Genomic DNA, 23,385 nt, shown 5'->3' with positions numbered 1-23,385 from the left:
GTGTTTTATGTTTTGATATATATATATATATATATATATATATATATATATATATTTTTTGTTGTTGTTGTTGTTGTTGTTGTTGAAGAAATGGTGATGTAAACCAGAAAGTGTGAAGAAAAAGAAGCGTTACGAAAACGCAGTTCAATAATTTATAACTGTCTCCCGTCTCTCTCATGTGCAACATTGTGCTGAGGGGGGGGGGGGGGGAGAGGAGTTGGTGGTGGGGGGAGCTGCTTTATTTTCTTTTTATATTATCTACATTCAAGCAGATGCAAACGTGCTAAAAACCAAGCAAAAATGAATCGGTTTTCATTGTATACAGCGAATCTTACTACACGTGGGAAATTCCAGGCATAACTTAACTTTCGCTTTACTGCAGCTGAACCGTCAGAACCGACCAGTTTCCTTCAGGTGGGGAAGGAGAGGGTGATTTACCCCCACCCTTCCGCACTGCGTGTGTGCCCCAAAACGGCTTCAGCACTGTTATAGACAGTAAGAAGGGGCCTGCCGCGAGTGGTTTATCTCTCTTTTCTAATCTCCGGTGAGATCAACGGTCGAAATCTCTCAAATCATGATTTGTTGTAAATCAGTTGATTTCATATCTATACAGATTCGAAATCACACACACACACACACACACATACACACACACACACACACAAATATGCGTGGAAGAAGTAAGACAAAGCACACACGTACCGGTGAAAAGGAAACTCACTGGCACAGGTGTTCCGTGGATCGATAACATTTGTAATGCTGTCACAACACAGTAATTCAAACAAGTATCAAACACATACGTGCATGAAACAAGCAACACGTGGCGGTATTGATAAACGAATCAAGTGACACAGAAATTCACATTCGTTATGTGCGTCTCATAGACACGAAAGTATCACTGCCTCAGCCGAATTAGGCATACACACAGCAGGCAAACACACACACACACACGTACACACAAACACACGTACACATACACTCTCTCTCTCTCTCTCCCCCATATTACGTCGATCCCACACAAATTCAATAAGGAACATGCTTCATTCGTACATAGCTCCCACAATTCAAACACACGCACACCATTTCCTACAACATATGCACACACACGTGCACATTCGCAAAGACACACACGCAAAGACACACATTCGCACACAGATACACACATTGCCACACCGAGTTTTTGTTGTCACCGTGGTAACAAAAATCCCATTCACCTCTTCGAGGCCATGAACATGACGTCCAGCATGTTGTTCAGTCTCATGCATTTGGATACGCTGCTCCATTTTAAAATGCGAGGTGGTTTCGAGATTATGCGTTTGATCAATAATGCCTCTTGCTCTTCCATCAGGTTAGACTTTAGGCTGCTCCCTCTCTCTTTCTTTCTTTGAGGTGATCGTAGGCTGATGGCCTTGTTCCTGATTTTCAGTTACTCATTTAAATTCTTTTTTTAACCATGATTTTCCCAGATATAGTCCGCTTGTTATGCTACCATCAAATCTGTCAACTCACTATTTCCCTTCTCACCTGCACGTATCGGGCAGTGCATTCACGTACGCGATGGACGTTGCGCATTGCATGCCTCATGCCACTCTGGGCTCTCCAGAAATTACATTAAAAAATGTAGACTGTAGATAATTGAATTTTAGCTCTATACATGAGTGGGTGTGGGCACATCCAGGTCGTCCCGAGAATACGTGAGCTTTGTTGTTTAACTTTTATTTAATCATTTAAGATGACAGCCAAGTCATACAAAGGACTTGTGTATCACAGCAAATCAACACACACACACACACACACACACACACACACACACACATATATATATATATATATATATAGTTAGCAATCTCACGTTATAATTTTGAGTAAATTTTGTATTCAATAGGGGAAATGTTAGAAAAGGAATGAAAATTAGCATCCATAAAAAAGCTGTTAAAAAATGTAATAAAGTGTTTACAGAAAGCAGAAAGAAGCACCACACAGCGCAAAGCCCTGCAGCACGAACTCCAGCAGCACACTGCCACAAAGGTTAGTCAAGGAAACACTCGCACCTTCACATCAGTCAACCAGTGCCTGGTTCTATTTTCTTCCGGGAGACAACTAAGAGTTGGGTGTGCACACTTTCCTTCCTCCCTCCCAACGCATTGTGAATACTTCGTACAAAAAAGGTTGAACCAATGACCAGTCTTGTGACACTGAAGCTGAGTGAATGACTGACATTCACTGCACATTTCAGAACACCGTGATGACAAAATAAACGCCTTACGTAGCAAGGAAGGAGGCGCTGGGTTGGGGGTTGGGGGTTGGGGTGGGTATGATAGCCGGCCCGATCAAAGAGAAACCCATGGCTCAGATTCCATGGCACCGCCACCCACTGCAGCAGTACGTGTAAAAGGGTGGCAGGTGAACAATTACACAGACTGTATGAAGGGATGCATCATTTTCCAACATAACGATGTTCAAATAAAATGATGACATGACTGAGGGAGCATAGTGGTGTAGGGGACAATCAGGGGGGAGGCCGGGAGGAGCAGGAACACGCGAAGGTGGTGACACACGCGAAGGTGGTGACTGTTCAATCTCTTATCTACATCAAAGATCAAACTGGCATATAAGGGTGGGTGGAAGGGGACGGGGAAATGTAGGGAGACTGGATGAAGATGCACACTATAACACAGTGTCTGGGTGTTAGTCTTTCAGAAGAGGCAATAAATTGAGGTCCTGTGTGTCACACGCAATTAGCAAATGTAAAAAGAACCTGTGGCATGCAGATTGTCCTTGGCAAATTTTGTAGTCCACTTTTGATATTTTCACACATAAATCTGTTGACTGAATTGAGAAAAAAAAAAAAAGCAAGCCACACTGGTTTTAACGGCGATCAGTGATCTTGTCTGAGACGTCACCAAAGCATGGGGCCACAAAGCCAACAGTTTGACACCAGTCTCATCTCTGCATGCCTTTGTAAAAAGAAATAAACTGAAAAGCACAACTTCAACTCATGAAAAGTGAGTGAAACGTGGACTTCCTGTGTGTGGATGCTTTGTAACTGCTTGGAAGCTGCTGGATCATGTACATTATGTAGTGATTCAGTTGACTCATGAATGAGATTGGTGCTGAACCACATGAAGTTCAGCTGCTGTTCTTCTGGTAAAGCTGCTCAGTGAAAGGGTCACCTGTTATCTGATAGCACTAAACGACAGCACAATGTATATCCAAAGATCTAATACTGGAAAATTAACCCCCTTGACTTTCCATAGAGAGACTGAAGCCTATTTGACTGCTTTATCAAAGATGGGTGGATTTAAGGAACATATATTTATGGTTTTAGTCCATAAAGTTTGTCAATTTATCTCAAATGCTTTTAACAATTTGTCAATCTTCTGCCTATTCTGAGCCATTGAGATAGTTCTCATTCAGTTCTGCATTTAGTTCAGTTAAGTTACTCAAAGAGGTGTCACTGCGTTCAGACAAATCCATATAAGCTACACCACATCTGCCAAGCAGATGCCTGACCAGCAGCACAACCCAACGTGCTCAGTCAAGCCTTGAGAAAAAGAAACTGCATAATGGATGCATCATTAAATTAATGGATTGAGTCCTTTAGAATTATGTTTTATTGTTGTTGTTTTTAAACAGTAACTTAAACATGAAAGCACATTACATCATACTTTCAGTTAAAAAAACATTCCATGATAAACTGATCAACAAAACTGGATTCTAAATTGTTGTTACAGTTGAAAAGATAAAATGACTGTGAACTTTAACTAAAAACTTCCATTCTATAAATTACATGAAAAGTCAATACTTCATGCACTTTCGCAATGCATGTGATACGGTGCTATTTTTGTGTCCCTTACAAAGAAAAATAAATCACAAATTCAAAAATGCACATAAACACTGCTGTACGCAGAAAGGTGAATCAGATGAAGCATTTCATTTAATCATTGGACTTGCCAAGATTTGTTTATAGTTGCAAAACATAGCACAATGCCTACATTTTAGAATAACATACAGATCAACATAGAAAAGCACTTGTCAGTCATGAAAATGGAACATGCTCAATTTAATGCCAGATGGTTGATATACAAGCCACTTATAAATCAAAGGGGCTGACCACTTTCTTGTCCGGGTAAGTTTCTTCACATTTCTTGCTATTATGAATAGTGATCATGTTAAAATTCACAGGAATTTCTTTGACCTTCACAAAATATGCTGTCAGAATTTATTACTTGTTCCCTTCCTGTTAGTGTTATGCATATATTTTCTGAAAGCCTGATGTTGGACAGCAATATAACTCTGCTACACTATGATTTTTTAAACTTCATACACATGTACCCCACATGTTCCCACTCTGTCCATCCATCACACTTTATCCCCTCTTGTTTGCCTACTATCTATCATCATTGATACTTATATAGCACCCATCTTTGATCAGAGATTAAAACTCTAAGCACTTTACAAACAGTATTATTTGCACAACAGACTGCCTGCCTGGGTGGAGCCAACTGACAGCTGCCTTTAGGTGCTCATGTGTTTTCCCATGTCATTCAGTTAGGCTTTCAACCACGTGCACACATACAGACATATATGAGTGGATTTTTCTTCAGAATTTTGCAAGGGACAATGCTTTTGTAGCCAATTTCAAACAACACTGTAGCACATTCCTGTGGTCACAAGTTGATTGCCTATCTGTCAAGAGTGCAGTGACCAGCAGGCGTCTCAAAACTGGTGGACAGAGGTGTCCTTTTTCTTTATTAATCAACCAGTTCACATAGTGGACAACTTCCACAACATTATGGTCATACAAACAGTGCACACACACAGCACCAATAGCGTGTCAGCAGTTCTGGATGACCATGGCAATGAATTATGGACTAGCTGGTGTCCAGTTCCAGATATTCCATCAAGACTGGCTCACTGATGGGGTGTCCGTCTCCATGTATACATGTGACAGAGAGAGAGAGAGTTCCAGAAATATGTTCAGGTACTATGCAACTTTATTATAATTTATAATTATGTTGATATTATGACCAAAAGAAAAAGAAAAATTGCATACCATCATAATAAGTCCTTTTTTTCTTTAAACGTAGGGCAAAGAAAATCGGGTCGGTGGGTTGAATCCACACTTTACTGAGAGCCCTTAGAATCAAAGGAAGGGAAGGAAGCATGTACCCTTATAGGGTTGTCTCATTTGAGCGCGGCTGAGCGTCAATGCAAGGAGATGCACATGTGGTTTGATCTGATGATTCCACATCGGATGTGGGCCGATAGTGGAAGTGATTTTTGGTTTTGAGGGAAACTGTGGCACGAGACAGAGGTAGGTTGCCATGTTGGGCTTGCCATAGGCATGACAGCCAGATCTGTAGAGCTCCATGCGACCTGACAGGCAATGGGCGCTCCCCCCACCACTTTTTTGTCATTGCCAAAAAATGGCAGCACTGGTATGTTGCCTATGCACAGAATGGCAGACATTTGGCAACAAAAGACTTGATGTCCCTGGTGCCTCTGAGACAGGGTTGTGTAATTACCCAGGTAGGTATCATCACGAAGGGGCTTACGGAAGGCTTGGTGGCTTCTCTACCTGAGTGTGGCATGTTGGAGCCACCTGCAGATAGTTGTCGGTGGTCAATGGCTGGGTTGGATCAGGCTGTGGAAGTGCGTTTCATGCGCCCACATGTCACTCAGTCTCATTCTGTGGTGGAATACCAAATGGAAGAGGGTTTCCATGGGGAAATTTTTTTGCTCAAGGTTCTGTAGTGAGAAAGGGGACCAGATCCATGACAGGCCTCTGGCTGTGTGTGGTGCGCACTGAGTCTGGGATGGAGCGGGGCGGGGCAGGGAGGTAAGTGGCTCAAGATGTGTTGTACTGGCTATTTACATCAAAGCACTGATCTGAGATACGTTTCCAATATGGCCAACTGCAAAGTGAGAGCTGTATTATCAGTGGTTTCTGAATTGCAAAGGGAAATCATTTGCAGCTTAGCCTTTCATGAATGACTGTCTCTCAGACTGGAAGTCAAATTGCACTGGGACTTAGTGCTGTAGCCTTGGGCCTAACTAGCCATTGGGATCCATTCTAAGGCCCTCTTGATCGAGGAACCGGGTATGCAACTTAGGCAAAACACTCTCTACTGGAAATTGTATAATCGAATTCCAGCCCGAATAGTTGGGACAGCAGTTGCTTCCTCTGCTGTTCCGATGGTGACTGTTGTACGCGACTGATTATCATATATTGTTCCTAGGAGGGCACCAATCAGCATGGGTAAATCAGGAAACAGTTGCTGTGTGCTTGAGGGATGAATGTGTCCACCATGCAGGTTATATTGCAATGTAAGGAAGCCGGAAAGAGTTGACGGGGTCTTGTGGTGCAACCATGTGTCTGAAAGGCATGGTGCTTGCTTCCGAAGTGACAACCAAGTCATCCTCTGACAGGCCCTTGACTGAAGGCTGGGGCTCCATGATGGGATAGCCTGCCCAGGCTAGAAAACCCCTGGAAGTGTCTCATTGGAAAGACAGAGCTTGAGAAGGAGTGGCCATCTGTAACCACAGCAGTGGTTGTGTGTTGAGGCTGAAAGGATCGGGCAGGGAAGACCAAGTGCAGAAAGTGCTTTCAAACGCCAACTGTTTGAGACGTTGATGCTGGATCTCTGTTCAAGCAAGGTGATGGGGTGAACTGATGTGCTTGAATGCGGCATCTGCCGTGCTGGTATGAGTGGGCAGTAAGGTACACCCCTGTGGCTAATGGACGGTTCGTTGTGCTCTGTGAGACGCATCCATCCTCGTCAATAAGCCTTTCTCCCAAATGTAGAGGAAAACAATTATGACCCAGGCCTTCTGCTACTAGAGAGGAGTGGAAGAGATGGGCTTAGGGTGATTGTCTTCTGCCCAGTGGGCAGTTTTGGGTCCGCAAAAATTTTGGGAATCAAAGATTGACACCCCTTCACAGGAAGGCTGGCTAGGATGTAGGGCCCGTGTGGAGCTGTTGTCACAACCACAGTGGTGCAAACAAAAGGTTGTTGTTGGCAAGGGGGGGAAGAAGGGATGCCGTACAAACTGGGGAGGAATGAAGGGCATGTGTGTCCAGAGTGGCACTTCTAAGTTGGACTGCCTCATCCCTCCTTGTGCCAGGTTAGGGCATCTCCAGCCCTGTGGGTGATTGTTGCAGGCAAATGAGTTGGGTTGCTTTGTCCCTCCTTGCGCCAAGCGAGGGCATTCTTAGCCCTGTGGGTGGGAAGGGGGTGTGTGGGTCCCTAAGGACCAGCCACTACTAAAATGTGAAGGAGCATACATTCAGGCGTGAATGAGGCAGTTTTGTCTGTGAGTGCAGTCGTCCTCCGAAAGCGAGGTAGGGATGAATTTATGAAAATGAATACATACATGTGCAAAGGGAATATAAACTTCCATCAACTCAAGTATTGATGTCAGAAATATGCCAATGACAAGGGATCGAAAGACAAGAAATAAGCGGCTGTATAAGCATACGTGTAGCGTGCACAGATATAGCCAAGTAAATGGGTAAGTGTGCATAATCAGTAATGGAAAGGACTCTGTGTATGCACCTAAATATGAGATTACATACACATATGAATAAAGTGCAAGTATGTAGGCGCAGAGAGTTCAGGGCATTGTGGACAGAAGGCCGCAAATGCAAGTGTGCCTATATTACGATGTAGGGAATCTCAATGAATAGATGTCAATGAATAGAGATAGAAATATAATTGTACATGTTAATAAGAAAGTTGTCTGAACCTATCCCATAAGCGCACACGCATGTGTATTCTGAGGGATAAGTATACATCTATAAGTGAATAAATGTAGCAAGATATCTCATAGATATATATGTGTGTATGTGTGTGTATATATATACACACACACATATACATACACACACACACACACATATATATATATACACATATATGGGCTTTTTAAAAAAAAAATTATTATTTTTTTTTTTAAGGGAAATACTGTGATTTATTTCCTGTTATTGTGTATCACAAGAAGAGAATGGTTATAGGACTGGTTGCCTGCAGAGGGCTGTGTGCGTGTGTGGGGGATGAAGAACCCCAAAGTTCAGTCGCCAATAGCCTGAGAAACAGCAAGAAAGGTGTAGTTGCTGTGCAATGATGTGTAAAGTCCATGAATGGGCATGAGGACCCAATGAGAATTCGAAGAAACATCGTAGGTGGACAGCACGGGGGGCAGGAGTGACGTGCTGTGTCGGTTACAAATGCGGAGTTGTCTCCCTTGGCGCCGATATTCGGTGAAAAGGATGGTGTCTTTAGAGCACATATCCCCCGGTGTGACGTTTCCTCGCTGTAGAGGGAGGAGCGTCATGCTGCGTGCGAGAGTCCGTGGTTCTATGCCACCTTAACCGATAATAATAATGTCCCTTAGTGCCGTGGGCATCCTGAACTGAATCGGTCGCCATCGGACGCGAGACTGGGGACATGTGGCATGATGGCACCGTAACCAGACAAGATCGGCCCGAGCACTGCCGAGTGGCAGAATCGAGTTATCAAGAGGCACTCCGACGTGGAATTGCCGATATTAGTCTGGGAAACAGTGGAGATATGCAGTGGGGCAGAAAAAACTGTCACTGCCGAAGTTCAATGGGCCGTGCACGCATCTGCTCTGTGCGCAAGGGGTGGAGCAGGCGCTAGGTGTGGCACCAGTGCATAATTGCCGCAGCAAGTTCCCAATGGGTTGCTGGTTGTTTGGTTGAGCAGCTTGCTGAGACGCCATTAGTGGATGGGAAACAGCAGCAACCGGCGGTGTGGCAAATGGGGTCATCACAGCAAAGCTTGAAGGGACCGAGCATGCACCTGCACTGTTGGCGAGGAGCCGTGCCGGTAAAGGGAAGTAACTGCCGCGGTCACCGGCAAGGGTGCCGAAGCAAGAGTTGTCTCCCTTGGATCGGAAAATCGGACAAGGGGAGGATGCACACGCATGGGCAAGCGTGTCCCCTAGTGGTCCACCTTCCTCCCTACCCCTGGGGAGGGCATCCCTAAGCGCCTCAGTCGCCATAGGATCCGAGACGGAAGAGGCATGCCGCATGGGGGGCGCGTGAGCCAATGTCACGGCCGCCGCCACAGACGCATTGCACATAGGGCCCAGTCTAGCGTGCGGATCCAAAGCCAGTGTATGGTGTTGTTTTCCAAAGGGGTTATGGCACATTCCCAGTATGTGTAATTAAAGGGGTTATGGCAATTCCATTGTTGACATGGGAAAAGTGATAGAGGAGATCGACTCGGGTGTCCTACCGAGTGGCAGGGCCGAGAAACGCGGATCGCGTCGACTTCGTTCGCGAATTGAAAAGGAAAGCATCAATGGCACCACTGACCTGAGTATGGGGTAACGTGCCCCTAGAAGTCGCCGGAGAGGGTGCAGGAGGTGGTGGAGGTCTGGAGTCAACCGGAGGAAACGAAGGAAGTGGGGGAGGCGTCGGGTTGGCGTTGCTGAGAGGGCCAGAAATAGAGGGCCCAGAGTGTCTGCGAATCGATATCGATCGCGCCTTAATTTTAGCCCGATATCCCAATCGAACCATATAATTATGTGACCTGGTTCGAGACAAAATTTGACAAAAAACAAGAACGCCCGAGAATCGACAGACAGACAGAAAATACAAGAAAAAAAACTTAGCCGTATGGAGAGCACAGGACAGGAGTCATAATGGCTGCCGGAAAAAGAGGGCGTTAGCCAGCGGGACAAAGGGGAGGTTACCTACTTCCGGGAGGTTATCGGCCGTAGTTTCATTTTCTCCGCATAGGCGGATAGTAGTTTGCACAGGCAGGAATGTCAGACCCCTGCCGGAGTCTGCACTAGTTGGGTCACGGTTAAGTATGTGTAATTAAATCCTTTTTTTCTTTTTTTTTGTTCAGTCTCTTTGATCAACATCTAAAATCATGAAACTGTTTTTGTTTTGTTTTTTTTTCCCTCCCCAAACAAGATATGTTTATTTCAGGAAACCCTGTGCGGGTATATATATGTAACACATTACAGGTAGTCCATCCATGGTAACAGACCCTATGTCTGACCCACCTTTAATGTAGACTGTCCATTAAATAATACATGTTGGTCTGATCCATTTTATTTCTTCATCTATCTTATTGATCAATATCTAACCTAACTTTCAAGTACATCATCCATTGCATGATATACCTACAGGTCTGATCTGTATTCATTTATCTTTGTTATTGACATATATCTGACCAAACTTTCATGTAGCCAGCCATCTTGCAGCGTCCCATGTTTTCGTTGTTGTTTTTCCACAAAATCCACATTAACATGTGTAAATACACTGTCTAAATCATCTATTCAAACAGCGCACATCTACACAGTCAAACTCCTGTATTCATACAATACACATTTACATGTGTAGTTCCACTGTCTAAATCATGTATTCACATTATGCACATTTACACATGTAAATACACTGTCCAAAACATGTATTTACATACTGCACATTTCCATATGCAAATACACTGTCAGTTTCATGTTATCACTTTATGCACATCTGCACATGCACATTCATTGTCATACACATTTATTCACATAATGCACATTTACATATGCAATTATAATAAATCCTGTTTTTTGTAATTTAATGTCCCAAAACAGGATGATAATAAGTCCTGTTTGTGGACATTAAATGACAAATTCTGACCCAATAAAGATGGCCAGTGAACAGTGTTGTAGCCACTTCACTTTTGTCCCCTGCTCTCCTCCTCCGGGTAATCATGGAAACTGTTTATATAATGTACATGAATTGGAACACATCAATTGTATATACTGTTAGTTGTATTTACAGATTATACGGATACTGACAAAGTCTGCGAACACTACCATTGAACAATTTATGTTAACACACTATCAACCATTCTGAAGGATACATGTGGACATGTTAACATTGGCTGTGTTTGTAAGACATGCACAGACAATTTACACTCACATGGATGTGAACATTATTTGTATTTGTATTTGTATTTCTTTTTATCACAACAGATTTCTCTGTGTGAAATTTGGGCTGCTCTCCCCAGGGAGAACGCGTTGCTACACCACAGCGCCACCCTTTTTTTGTTGTATTTTTTTCCTGCATGCAGTTTTATTTGTTTTTCCTATCGCAGTGGATTTTTCTACAGAATTTTGCCAGGAACAACCCTTTTGTTGCCATAGGTTCTTTTACGTGCGCTAAGTGCATGCTGCACACGGGACCTTGGTTTATCGTCTCATCTGAATGACTAGCGTCCAGACCACAACTCAAGGTCTAGTGGAGGGGGAGAAAATATCGGCAGCTGAGCCGTGATTCGAACCAGCGCACTCAAATTCTCTCGCTTCCGAGGCGGACGCGTTACCTCTAGGCCATCACTCTACTTGATTGGGGTTTATTATATGAACAATGTCAATGAAGTTAATGTCAATAAAGTATAAAATTGCTAGTATAAACATTAAGGCACACTGTCTAATACTTGTGATTTCTTCACAAAAGAAAATGAAAACATCTGGAAAAAATCACACACATTATCAGTTTATTTATTATACTCAATTGTAATATGTAATATACAAATCACTTGTAAAAACATCAAAATAAACCCAGTCAAAACCAACATTATAACTTATACATGGAACATAAAATCAACTGTGAAAAGTAAATCAAATTAAAATCAGTAAGACTTACCTGAGTTTTTGCTATGTTAATACATTTTTCTTTTTTAAGTTACTTTTGAAGAGGTTTTTTTCCCTCCTATGAAACCTCAAAACCTCTTAGTAATTATTTGAGCATGGTGCAGATTTTATCATACCTGCTGTGGCAAGTTTTGCCACAATGGTGGCTGTTAATGTTTGTTACTTATTGTCCAGCCGACTGCACAGGACCATATCAGGACTGTCAAACCATATAAATGCTCAACCACATCAACACAAAACTGTCACATCTATTAAAAAACAACAACAACAAAACACCAAGACAAAACCACAAAATACAGATGATGACATGTTATCCTAACCATTTAGCTCCATAGGGAAAATAAGACTGAGGACATAAGCCCTTCCGCTTAATTTATCACCCCCAGATTACAAAAAAATCATAAAAAAGGAAAAAAATACTTCAAAGCTAAACAAAAAAATAATAAATAAATAAAAAAGGCCAAATAAGCAAATAACACTGCAGAACAGACAACTAGAACCCATTCAAGTGTTTACAATTTCACCTCCTAATCGCCAAACAAAACAGCACACATAGTACATCACAAGCTGCAGAAAAGAGAAAAAAGTGTCAAGGCTTGTTTGAAAAATGAGGACTGGACTGGGAAGGCAGAAAAAGCAGACAACAGTGAGGAAAGAAAAAAGGCAAAAATAAAGAGAACAAATGAAAACAAATTTCTGGCACAGAATTTACAGAAGGCACAGGGATGCTTTTTATTCTGAAAAGATCCTCCACCTCCCACGGGGAAACAACACTGGCTTTCTCAAGGATTCTATTATAAAATGTCCACCATGCTTAAACAACTAACAGGTTTTCAGATATTATAGGAGGAAAAAAACTGTGCAAACGTACATTAAAAAAAAAGGAGAAACAATATATGAATAAAGCAAAAACTCACATACAACTTCCTAAGAAAGACAGAGAGAGTAAGAGGGTGAACACGATTTGAATAGACAAGTCAAAACAACCAAATGACCACTGAACAACAAAAGTAACAATAATGGATTGAATAGTACCTCAAAAACAACAAGATTTGTTCCTCGAGAGCTTGACAATATTTCATCATGATCATCATCATTACCACACATACTAAAATAATATAATACCATCATTTCATAAGAATAATTTAAGTCACGCTGGTTACAACATTTTAATAATTATAAACTTCTTATACCCTGCAGGTTACATCACTTTAATCCTTTTACCCGGCTCACACCTCTCATAAAGCACAACTGTGCACATCAAGTTATAGAATGAGTGGGCTAAAAAAACCCAAAAAACAAAAAAACATCCAACCTCCTAATCCCCACCCCAAAGCCCAACATACATTCCAAGAAATTTTCACCAGAGGATTAAAGAAACAAAGCAGACACAAACATGATGGTACATATACACAAATTACATATATAATAACAGACACAGAATACCAAAACATGTCATCTGGCAACTCACATATCCCAGGTGCAAATAAGAATACAAAATAGTAAGAGTGCCCAATTATCAAGCCCAGGAAAGGACAAAAAATGTTCAAGACTTTCTAGAAAAAAAAGGTGATCAGACCACCAAGGCAGAAGATAAGAAACAAAGAGAAGAAAAAAGAAATGGCCAGAAACAGAGTGACTGAAAAGAGAAAATTTCTTTTACAGAATTCCACGTGGGTGGGTGAGTGAGTGAGCGAGCACATGTGTGTGTATGTATGCGTGCTTATGTAAGCAATGTGTGTTTGTGTGTGTGTGTGTGTGTGTGTGGACGTGAGCAAGGGTGTGTGCGTGTATGTGAATCTGTGGAACTAAAAATGTCATCACTTGTCAGATACAGATGTAATGAATGATGTCAGCTATCCTTAATTGTTCCTCATAATGACCTCATGCTGCTGAGACAGACCACAGATCGGTTTGTCACAATGGATTTCCTGGCTCACTCTCTCAATTCTGACATCACTGAGAGTGGGGATGTCTGGTGGAGAACAGCAACAATTAGTGGTTTCAAACTGCTTGAGGATCACAAACAACACAACACATGTCAAACACACTGCATGACCACAATGAGCCCTCATTCAAGTGAAGCAGCAGGTAATCACAACAGAGTGTCTGAAGCAGAAGAAATGGACATCATATTTCTTGCAGCCCAGGCACAGAAATCCAAAGCTGCACACAGAGACTAAGGCACAACAGTACTTCACACAATGATGTTTGTAAATGCAAAATCTAACAACATGTATTATTTCATTTTGTACAGAAATTACCTTTTTCTTTTAAATATCAACAACAATTAATGCTTTTAAAATTCATGCTCAATTTCAACAAAATGCTTTCTTGTGGGGAAAAAAGAAAGAGCATATCTGGGAATTAAAAACCTCGCAGGAGTATCAAAATTCATATGATTGTTTTCCAACATATTTTCTAATAATTCCCAAAATGTTTTCTTCATAATCATTCACATAATTCAATCTTCTCCACATGAAATATTTTGCACTGATTTCAACATTCTACAAAGACTCATGTCTTTTCTGCTTAATTCGTATATCTTGCAGAAAACGAGAAATACCTCAATTCAGGTAGAGACCTATTGTGCTAATAGTATACAGAAAAAAATTTGGAACATACTATTTATGCACACACACTCTTTTTTACACACATACATACACATGGTCATGTACAAAAGCATCAACGCTCACACACATACACCCTCTCTCATACACAATGAGAGAGATGAAAAGTTAGGAAGCTGTATGCATGAATTCCATGAACCAAAAAACTGCATAGATTATTAATCCCTTGACACTGTTTTAGGTGGGTTGTATTCCATATGGCCAGGAAGAAACCCACATCAGTTCATTTAAACCACTCTATTTGTGGCTTCTCTATTTGTGGCAGTTTTGGTGAAATCAACCCGATGGATGTGCAAAAGGGCTCCATTATATGATTTGTCAAGTTTTATTGCAACTATATTGCATGTTTATAATATTTTGTGAATATTTCTGCAAACAGATGCACAAGCTTTTAACATAACATAAAAAAAAGGAGCAGAAAGCTTTGTGTCTTTTTCATCAGAATTATCTTCTGATTCATTGAACAAGTTTACTTCTTCACTATCAGCATCATTCAAAATTTCCTTACATGTTTAAAAATGAAAGGATTTTGAGTCCAAGAAAGTCATGGCATTGCCATTTTGAAGAAATCCAGTTTCAATTCTAGAGCGAAAAAATGATTTCACAAGAACTTTATGACTCAGTGAGTTGAAAAAGGGAAGAGAACCTCTTTTATTGGCCTTTCAACATTGGTCAGTGGTTCTCCACCTACTAACATAGGCACAGATGTTTGATAAAACACCTCAATAAATCTAATGGAAACAGTCATCACAGAAGGCTCCAAGAGCTCCATTGCTTTAACAGACCAGGCAGTCAAGGGATTATGTAAATATATAATAAAAAAAAAAAAAAAAAGACTTCTGTCAGTCAGTCCTCATGTTAACCATTCATCTGGCTGCCAATGGTGCAAAACAAGTCCAAACAAAAATGTTGAAATTTAACCTGTTATAACATGTATTAACACACTCAGAATTTTGAATTAAATAAGAAAAGACAATGCATCAAACGTCAAAACCAGATAAAAAAAAGAATCATAATCTCTTTCGTAAAAGAAAAAGAGTTACCATGGTTACCAAGGAAATACACACATATGTGAACCAGAGGACTGATCTTTAGAGCACCAGAAAGCTGCATGTATTGTCAGGAGGCAAAATAGCTGTGTATATAGCAGAAGCTTTGGACAAGGAAACACATACTGGTACTATGCACAAAGAAGTCACTTGGTCTTTCAAAAGGAGTGAACCAAGTTGACACAGCATTAATACATTGCTTGAAAGCCCACACAAAAACTGCATGGTCAGTCTGATGATAGGTGTGAGAAAGATAGTGGAAAGTTCTCTCAGAGTATCCAGTAATAAAACAGAGGAAAGTTCTCTAATAGTATTCACTATCTACTGCAAGGAGATAGGAGGGGAAAAAAGGAAATCCAAATTCACATGGTGTACTTTGTGATGACTGACACATACAATTTTTGACTCACTTGTGTAAACAAAGTAAGTCTATGTTTTAATCCGGTGTTCGGTTGTCTGTGTGTGTGTGTGTGTGTGTGTGTGTGTGTCCGTGGTAAACTTTAACACTGACATTTTCTCTGCAAATACTTTAGTCAGTTGACACCAAATTAGGCATAAAAATAGGAAAAATTCAGTTCTTCCCGGTCATCTTGTTTAAAACAATATTGCACCTCTGGGATGGGCACCAAAACAAAAAACAAAACAAAAAAAAAAGAAAGAAAAAAAAGCCAAATTATATGCAAACTGCATTTACTGTTATATTTATTTTTTTTTATTCTCTAAACTTGGCACTTTGATCTGATATTCTGACACAACAACAAGAGCAGTCATTATTATCATTTTTTGTTCAAACAGGAACTTATTTTGCTAAGCATGGAAGTTTTATTTATTTTGCAAACGTTTTGGTGCAGATAGTTAAAAAAGGGAAATTAATCTGCAATTAATGCTAGGGGACTTAATTTGTTTTAAACTGATCTTTCTCATCGTAAACATTACATTTTGAAATTATACTCAATACATAAAAAGCTTGTGTGTTTTACTCTCAGTGTACAGGGCTTTCACTATGTTCATTCGCCCAAGTGGTCTTTTTCAGAAAATACTAAAATCAATACGTCGAGTAGACTTTATAGATCTATTGGCTGAGCCCTGAAGGTCATGGGCAAAAATCAATTGCGTACACATATTTATACACATTCAAAGCGTGTGCTCATATTCTTCGCGAATGCGAACGACGCCATTTTGTTTCAAGTTGTTGACCTGCCCGTTCAATCCTATATTCAATTGACAATACACAATAACATGTGATGGAAACTTGGAGGAGACCGTTAAATATTTATTCAGAGAAAGATTTGTGAACGCCTCATCACTTAATGGATTATGCCCCAAACTGCCATAAAAATATCCACAGAATCAGTTGGAATTCACAGTTAAAAATTGTAAACCATGCGAGTTAATACCCTTGAACTGATGAAACGTAAAAATATCCAGTCTTGACTTTTCTCAAAATAAAGTCCTTTTCACTTCATACGACGTTTAGAAGTACTTGTATTTGGCTCTACATGTTATTAGTTTAACAAAATACTCAACTTTCATATCAACTTTAAAACTAGAATGAACATAAAAGAGAAATTGAATCGACTGTATCGTACTACATTCCCGGCCGGTGTAACTAAACTTGTACATCTATCTAGATCTAGAGAAAACGGCTAAATGTTGCAGTGTGATTGCAGCGATAGCCATGTCTCCCTTTACCGTGGTCTTAAGAAGAATTTTTTTATTGCCCTTAAAGATTTTTTGAATGCCCAAGATACACCAGAATAATATGATTTAAACAGCGTTCTCACTGTGAATACCGCAATTGATTTATTGCTCTTTAAAAAAGTATGTTCAAATATTAAATTTTAGAATGTCAGTTAAGGAGCCATGATAGTGTAATGGGTAAGACAGTTTCTTCTCACCCGAACACGCGGGGTTCGAATCTGGTTAGGACTTTTTTTCTTTCTTTTTTTTTTAACCCAAAGCTATATACAGAACATATTTTAACGATTAGATTTTTTTTGTTTTTTTTTGTTTGTTGAGTGTATCACAAGTGAGTCTTGAAGGCCTTGCCTCTCTTGTTTTCCCATATACTGCCTTATTTCATCAAGTTCAACTTGATAAGGACATATCTTTCTCGTATAATGGATACTGTACAGAGTTTTCTTTTTAAGATTTACATCACATGCACATATCATCGACATTTTGTACCAAAACTAAATTTTTAGATATTTGAACTGGTAAGTCAAACATTAACACTGAAAACTGTAGTGGAGCTGTAACTGACCCTTGGGGAATACCCATTTCAGTAGTTCTTTTTGTTGAGTATGTTCTTCTTTGAAATACTCTGTTATCAATTTTTTTTTTTTTTTCACACAGTCATAAATGTGGCCTGTCAGTCCAATGATTTTTTTTTTTTTAATATCTAACAGCAGACAGTGGCAAACTTGGTCATAATCATGCTTTGGTTATATCAACACATCTGCGTCTTGCAGATTGCCGTTTTACATTTGTTGTCAATTTTGTTAAGACTATAAGAGCTATACTGTTGATAAACCTTTTCAAAATCCTGCCTGACTCAATTGTGACTGGTATTACATTATTCTTTTCACAGTAATGTAGGAACCTGTTTAAGATAATTTTAACCATTAGTTTACAAACATGTGATGTTAATGCAACAGGCCTATAATTTCTTATATTGGTATTGCATTTGCCCTCTTTTAGTAATGGAACCACAATTGTCTCTTTCCAATATTTGGGCATTTTTCCACTGTCCCAACATTTTTAAGAATAATAAATCATGAAAATAAATGAAAAAAGGATCAGGTAAAATTTTTGGAATTTAATTTAAAACAGCATCTTGTCCGACTGATTCTCTCTGTGTGTGTGTGTGTGTGTGTGTGTGTGTGTGTGTGTGTGTGTGTGTGTGTGTGTGTGTGCTCTTCTTTATTTAACATCTTTTCACACTGAGTGATATTAGATGGGAAATCTGAGTGTGTGCAGGCTTGCATGCTCATGTGTACATGATCAGTAAAAGGAGAATATATGTACAAAAAACCCAAAAGGGACTAATTAGAACAATTCAATCAACATCCCATAAACACTCAAAAGTTACATCAAAATGTATCATCAATTAACAAATTAAAAACAACAACAACAACAAAACAAACAAAAACAACCTGCTCCTCTCAAAAAAAAAAAAAAAAAAAAAAAAAAAGAAAGAAAAAAAAAGGATGGAAATGTTTCAGGGATCCAGCAATTCATGTGTGAGCTTGTAACTTCATACAGCATTACCCTGTTTGTATGCAAAAGTTAACAAAATATGACAAAATTGTAGACTCAGAGATATTCTGAGTACAGAACAAAACACTTTCACATAAAGTCTCACTTCACATTAACTGTCTGTGGTCAACTTCCACTATCCTGCAGAACAATGATAAAAAAAATCTAATTTACTGCTTAAATGAAAACAAAAGAATAAAAAGGTGTGTGTGTGTGTGTGTGTGTGTGTGTGTGTGTGTGTGTGTGTGTGTGTGTGTGTGTGTGTGTGTGTGTGTGTGTTCCAATATATATATATATATATATATATATTGTGTTATTGACAACAAACATCTCTTTAAAAAAATATATATATAAAAAAATTTAAAAAAACAAGAGAGGCAAGGCCTTCAGCACTCACTTGTGATACACTACCAACAAAAATATAATTGTTAAAATGTGTTCTGTATTTATTATTAAAGCTTCAGGTAAAAAAAAAAAAAAAAAAGCCTAAGAGCCTTTTAAGTGCAGCAGATTTGATTCCAGCATGTTCAGGTGGGAAGAAATTGTCTATGTCACTGCATTGTCGAGGATCTACCAATGTCCAATGCTATCTTAAGGGTGAAAAATCAACTGCAGTATTCAAAGTGATAACACTGTTTAAATCATGTTATTATGGCATTTTAGAAACCTTCAAAGTCTATGGTAAAGGAGATGTTGCCATCACATCCATCACACTGCAACATTTAGCCCTTTTCTCTGGATCTAGAAAGATGAACAACAAGTTTAGTTACAACCATCCAGAAAGTACCACAGTCAATTCACTGTCTCTTTTATGTTCATTCTAGTTAATTGAGTATCCACTTTAAAATGTTCATATGCAGTAAAAACGTTGATGATGTAGTCTGTGTCACTGTATGTGTTTTGTCCAGAATTCTTTTCTTTTAATTGCAAACAAGAAAAAACAAGATCTGCACAGACCAGCCTAGACAAGGCTGACCGAAACTCAGTGAAACGGTGGATTCAATTTTTTCTTTTATGTTCATTCTAGTTAATTTAGTGTCCACATGTCAACGGCGTATTTAGTGTCACTGTATGTGTTTTGTCCAGAATTTGTATTTCTTTCCTTTTAATTGTGAACAAGAAAAATGAGGTCACGCCATCTTCTTTTCAAGTATCGCCTTGCTACTGCCACTGAGATGCTGTAATATGGTGTTTTTGGAATCCCAGAAATAGCCTCAACGAAACAACTGTTAATGATATGGAAAACACTGCTTAATTTTGGAGACTTGGTATGACTGTGAAGATTTTTTCCCCTACTATTTTAAAACCAAATTTGGTATTCACAGACAAAGTATTTCCAGAGAAAATGTCCATGTTACAAGTTTACCATGGACACACAGACACACATACAGACACAAAGACAACCGAACACCGAGTTATAACAAAGACTCACTTTGTTTACACAAGTGCGTCAACTAGCATTTTAAAAGAATATATTGGAGCTGAAATAAAAACAAAAACAAACTGGAAACACATGAGCGGTTTGGTTGTTTTTGATATCTGTTGTTTATAAAAAGAAAAAAATTCACAACCTTCAGGTGTCCCATCCTTCAGTTCATCATGGATGATGTCATTAGGCATGCTGATGCATGTTTTGGTTCAAAACATCCACCAAAATAATAACACATTATATAATAAAATATGGCAAGTCCAGGTAGTTTTCTGGGGTACAGTTTGAGAAACAGACAAAATATGCATTTTCAAACATGTGAGTGTGGCTGCACACATGAACCAAAGCACACAAAAAGTAAGCACATAAAAGATACATATTCAACTCATAAAACATGATTTAAAAAAAAAAAAAAAGATTTATGATGGAATGGCTGGTAAAATGACAGCATACACTAAAAGCAGTAAAATGATGTATGCCATAATTCATTTCATGTCAGAGAGTTCACATTTTTTTCCTCAAGTGCCAACTATACACTTGTAAAAAGTAGTATAGGAAGTTAGTTATTAAGAAAAAAGGGCTTCAGACCCTGGATATTTATACCACATTGAACGACCAATACCCAAAAACCCAGCTGACTTTGTTTATCATACACCCTGAAAAGGAAATTGAAAATGAAGCCAATCACTGAACCAATGCAATGTAAGTGTTTTGTCATGTATGTGATTTAATGTCAGTGATTTATTAATCTATCTCTCTCTCCATAGTCCATCCCACCCCATCTCACACACAAGGAAAAAACAAAACATGTGAAAAAGAAGAACATATTTCACAAACACACACACACATATTTATATGTATACTCCAATAAAATGTAAGTAAATCTGGTAATGATGGAACAAAATCAAACAAAATGTGCAGTATAAAAACTGAATGCAAATCAATGCATCAGCTTAACGATTGTTCACACTGGTGTAGTGTAAGTTCGATTCCAAGGCAATGGTCAACATTGGCAGAAGGGAAAGGGGACAAGGGGAGAGAGAAGGGAACATTCAAATCATCACCCTGGTTAAAGTTAACCTACAAGGTTATCAGTGTTGACATGAGGAGCTGCCTCAATTATACTTAACAGATCAAGAGACATATGTATCCAAAATATATCACACTAGATCAAGAACAATTAAACAAAATACTAGACAATAGTGGACATACTGGATTCTGGGCATAGGCATACTTGAGGATTTGTTTTTCTCTCTTCTTTATGTATCCTCACCATCTTGAGGATGCAGACATTTGAGTGCACTTCTGTAGTTGACATTATGAAGAGAGGCTGGGGGAGGGACAAGCAGTGAAAAACTGAACGAGATCCAGTGACATAGCATTAATTTGCCTGAAAGTATGAGCATCCTCATGGATGGGGCTGGGAGCGACTGTTTTTGTAATCAGAATATGAAACGTTTGCAGCTGGAGTCCAGGGGCTGCCTATTGGGGTGCTAGCTGATACATGCAAGTTGCAATAGTTTTGTGTCATGCAATGTAAGAAATGGGCAATGGTGTAAGTCGTTCCACATATGACAGAACTTGCTTCGAGTTACAAATCCAAGTAATACAGATTCCAACAGCTCACTACCCAAAATCCCAACAACATACAGCCAGCTCTCTGTGAGAGATTTAAAGGCCATGCTGATGACGCAACCAAAGTAAGCGAGATTGGTAAAAAAAATAATTATCTTAAAATACATTTACAAATATTACTTTGCCACACTAATATAAAAAGAAGAAAAGAAGCCAAAATGCCAATACCCAAATATGTGTGATGTGGAAGCACTCCAACCCATGTATCTTATCTCTCTAAAATAAGGTTATATTTCAGAAGGAAAAAAAGCAGCGAGATACAACCCCACCCCCAAACAAAACATAAGACAGGGAAATACTTTGGGTGAAAAACTAGCACAAACATAAGGCAAATAATTCTGTAACATAACATTAACAAAAGACACCGCTTTGGTATTCTTCACTCAATGAGTGACCTCTAAAAATGGCATTCCATAAACATCATACCCCATCTGCTTGGCAAGTTTGGCAAGACCTTCCGTTTCAATATGGTGTTGGTAAATAGATTCTGGAAAAATCAGTCCGTTCTTATGGCACTCTGATCGTATCAGCAGAGTACACCCCCCTACACCATCAATAGGAACAACACGCCCTTCCGCCTTCAAGTCGGAAAGCCACAGCCTTTTGGTGTTATCGTATCCCTCTAACATCAAATCATTTGATGAGAGAGACTGCTGATAAGACAGTGAGCCTTTGGTTTCTCTCCATGTGTTCTTATCAAAGACTCTTTTCTTCCCATTGTCCATGTAGATGCAGACAGGAACCACAATGTCTTTTTCTGCAGACAACAACTTCTGGACAATGTCTGGTGGTAGAAAACTGATGTCACTGTCAATCCATAGGACCCAATCCTGATTTTTCAAACTGGCTCGCAGAAGGGCATTGCGTGCTTGAGCAAGATGTCTACGGCGATGAAACTGGTTGTTCTTGTTGTGCACGTTGCTCCAGGACCCGTTGACCTGACCAGAGAGGTTGAAATGGAAGATGTCCACTCTGACAAAGGATTTCCGCAGCTCTACAGCAATGTCGTCAGCAATGTGCAGAGTGTTGTCATGGCTACTGTCCTCACCAAAAGCAATGGAAATCAGATGATGAGGATAAGTTATTGACTGAAGAAGATGCAAAAAGGTTTTAAGTTTGCCTGCAACATCATGGATAGGGGTAAGAATAAGAATGGAATCCACTGGCTTCTTGTCAGGAAAGGTTTGATATTTCTGAACGATTTCATCATTCAGTGGTGCTATATAATCTGATTTGGAGAACTCTGGGACAGGCGGGATGTTCTCCTGTCTGTTCTGCTGTTGTTGACGGAGCGGCTTCAAAGTGTGGCCAGTTAGCAGTTCCTTCCTCACATCTTCTATGTTTTCACTTGTTATTGTGATGCCTGATTTTCCTCTAATGATTACATCAGACACATGATTAATATTTTGTCTGGAAAGCTGACGACTGACAATCCATCCATAGAAAATAAGAACAGCAACAACGTTTATGAGCCCAAATGCAATCAGAACGTGGACAACTTTACGTCTCATGGTAGAATCCTTTTCAAAGCCACATGCCAAGGCCTTTCTCAGTGCCTGCAACAGAATTTTACCCAAGGTGAAACAGCAACACAGAAAGGAATGGTCAAATAGAGCTTTATAATAGTTTATTTCCCATTTTATAAATTTCTACATACTTGAAAACTGTAGCCTTCCTCCACTTGTATCCTTTCTCTCCT

General features: G+C 39.6%; 1 protein-coding gene across 1 annotated transcript in view; it reads right to left on the bottom strand.

Moving 5' to 3' along the window:
* Positions 1-732: 732 nt before the first annotated feature.
* Positions 733-23,385, bottom strand: part of LOC143288454 (uncharacterized) — a 42,269-nt gene continuing 19,616 nt past the window's right edge. Inside the window, exon 2 of the mRNA XM_076596955.1 lies at positions 733-23,242. Coding sequence (XP_076453070.1) covers positions 22,070-23,197 — 1,128 coding nt within the window. The 5' untranslated portion in view covers positions 23,198-23,242 and the 3' untranslated portion in view covers positions 733-22,069. The remainder of the gene's footprint in view (positions 23,243-23,385) is intronic.

The sequence above is a fragment of the Babylonia areolata genome, chromosome 12 (genome assembly GCF_041734735.1).
Source record: "Babylonia areolata isolate BAREFJ2019XMU chromosome 12, ASM4173473v1, whole genome shotgun sequence".
In the NCBI taxonomy this organism is placed as follows: Eukaryota; Metazoa; Mollusca; class Gastropoda; order Neogastropoda; family Buccinidae; genus Babylonia; species Babylonia areolata.
The sequence above is the reverse complement of the archived record's forward strand: the minus strand, read 5'-3'. Positions and strand labels throughout refer to the sequence as shown.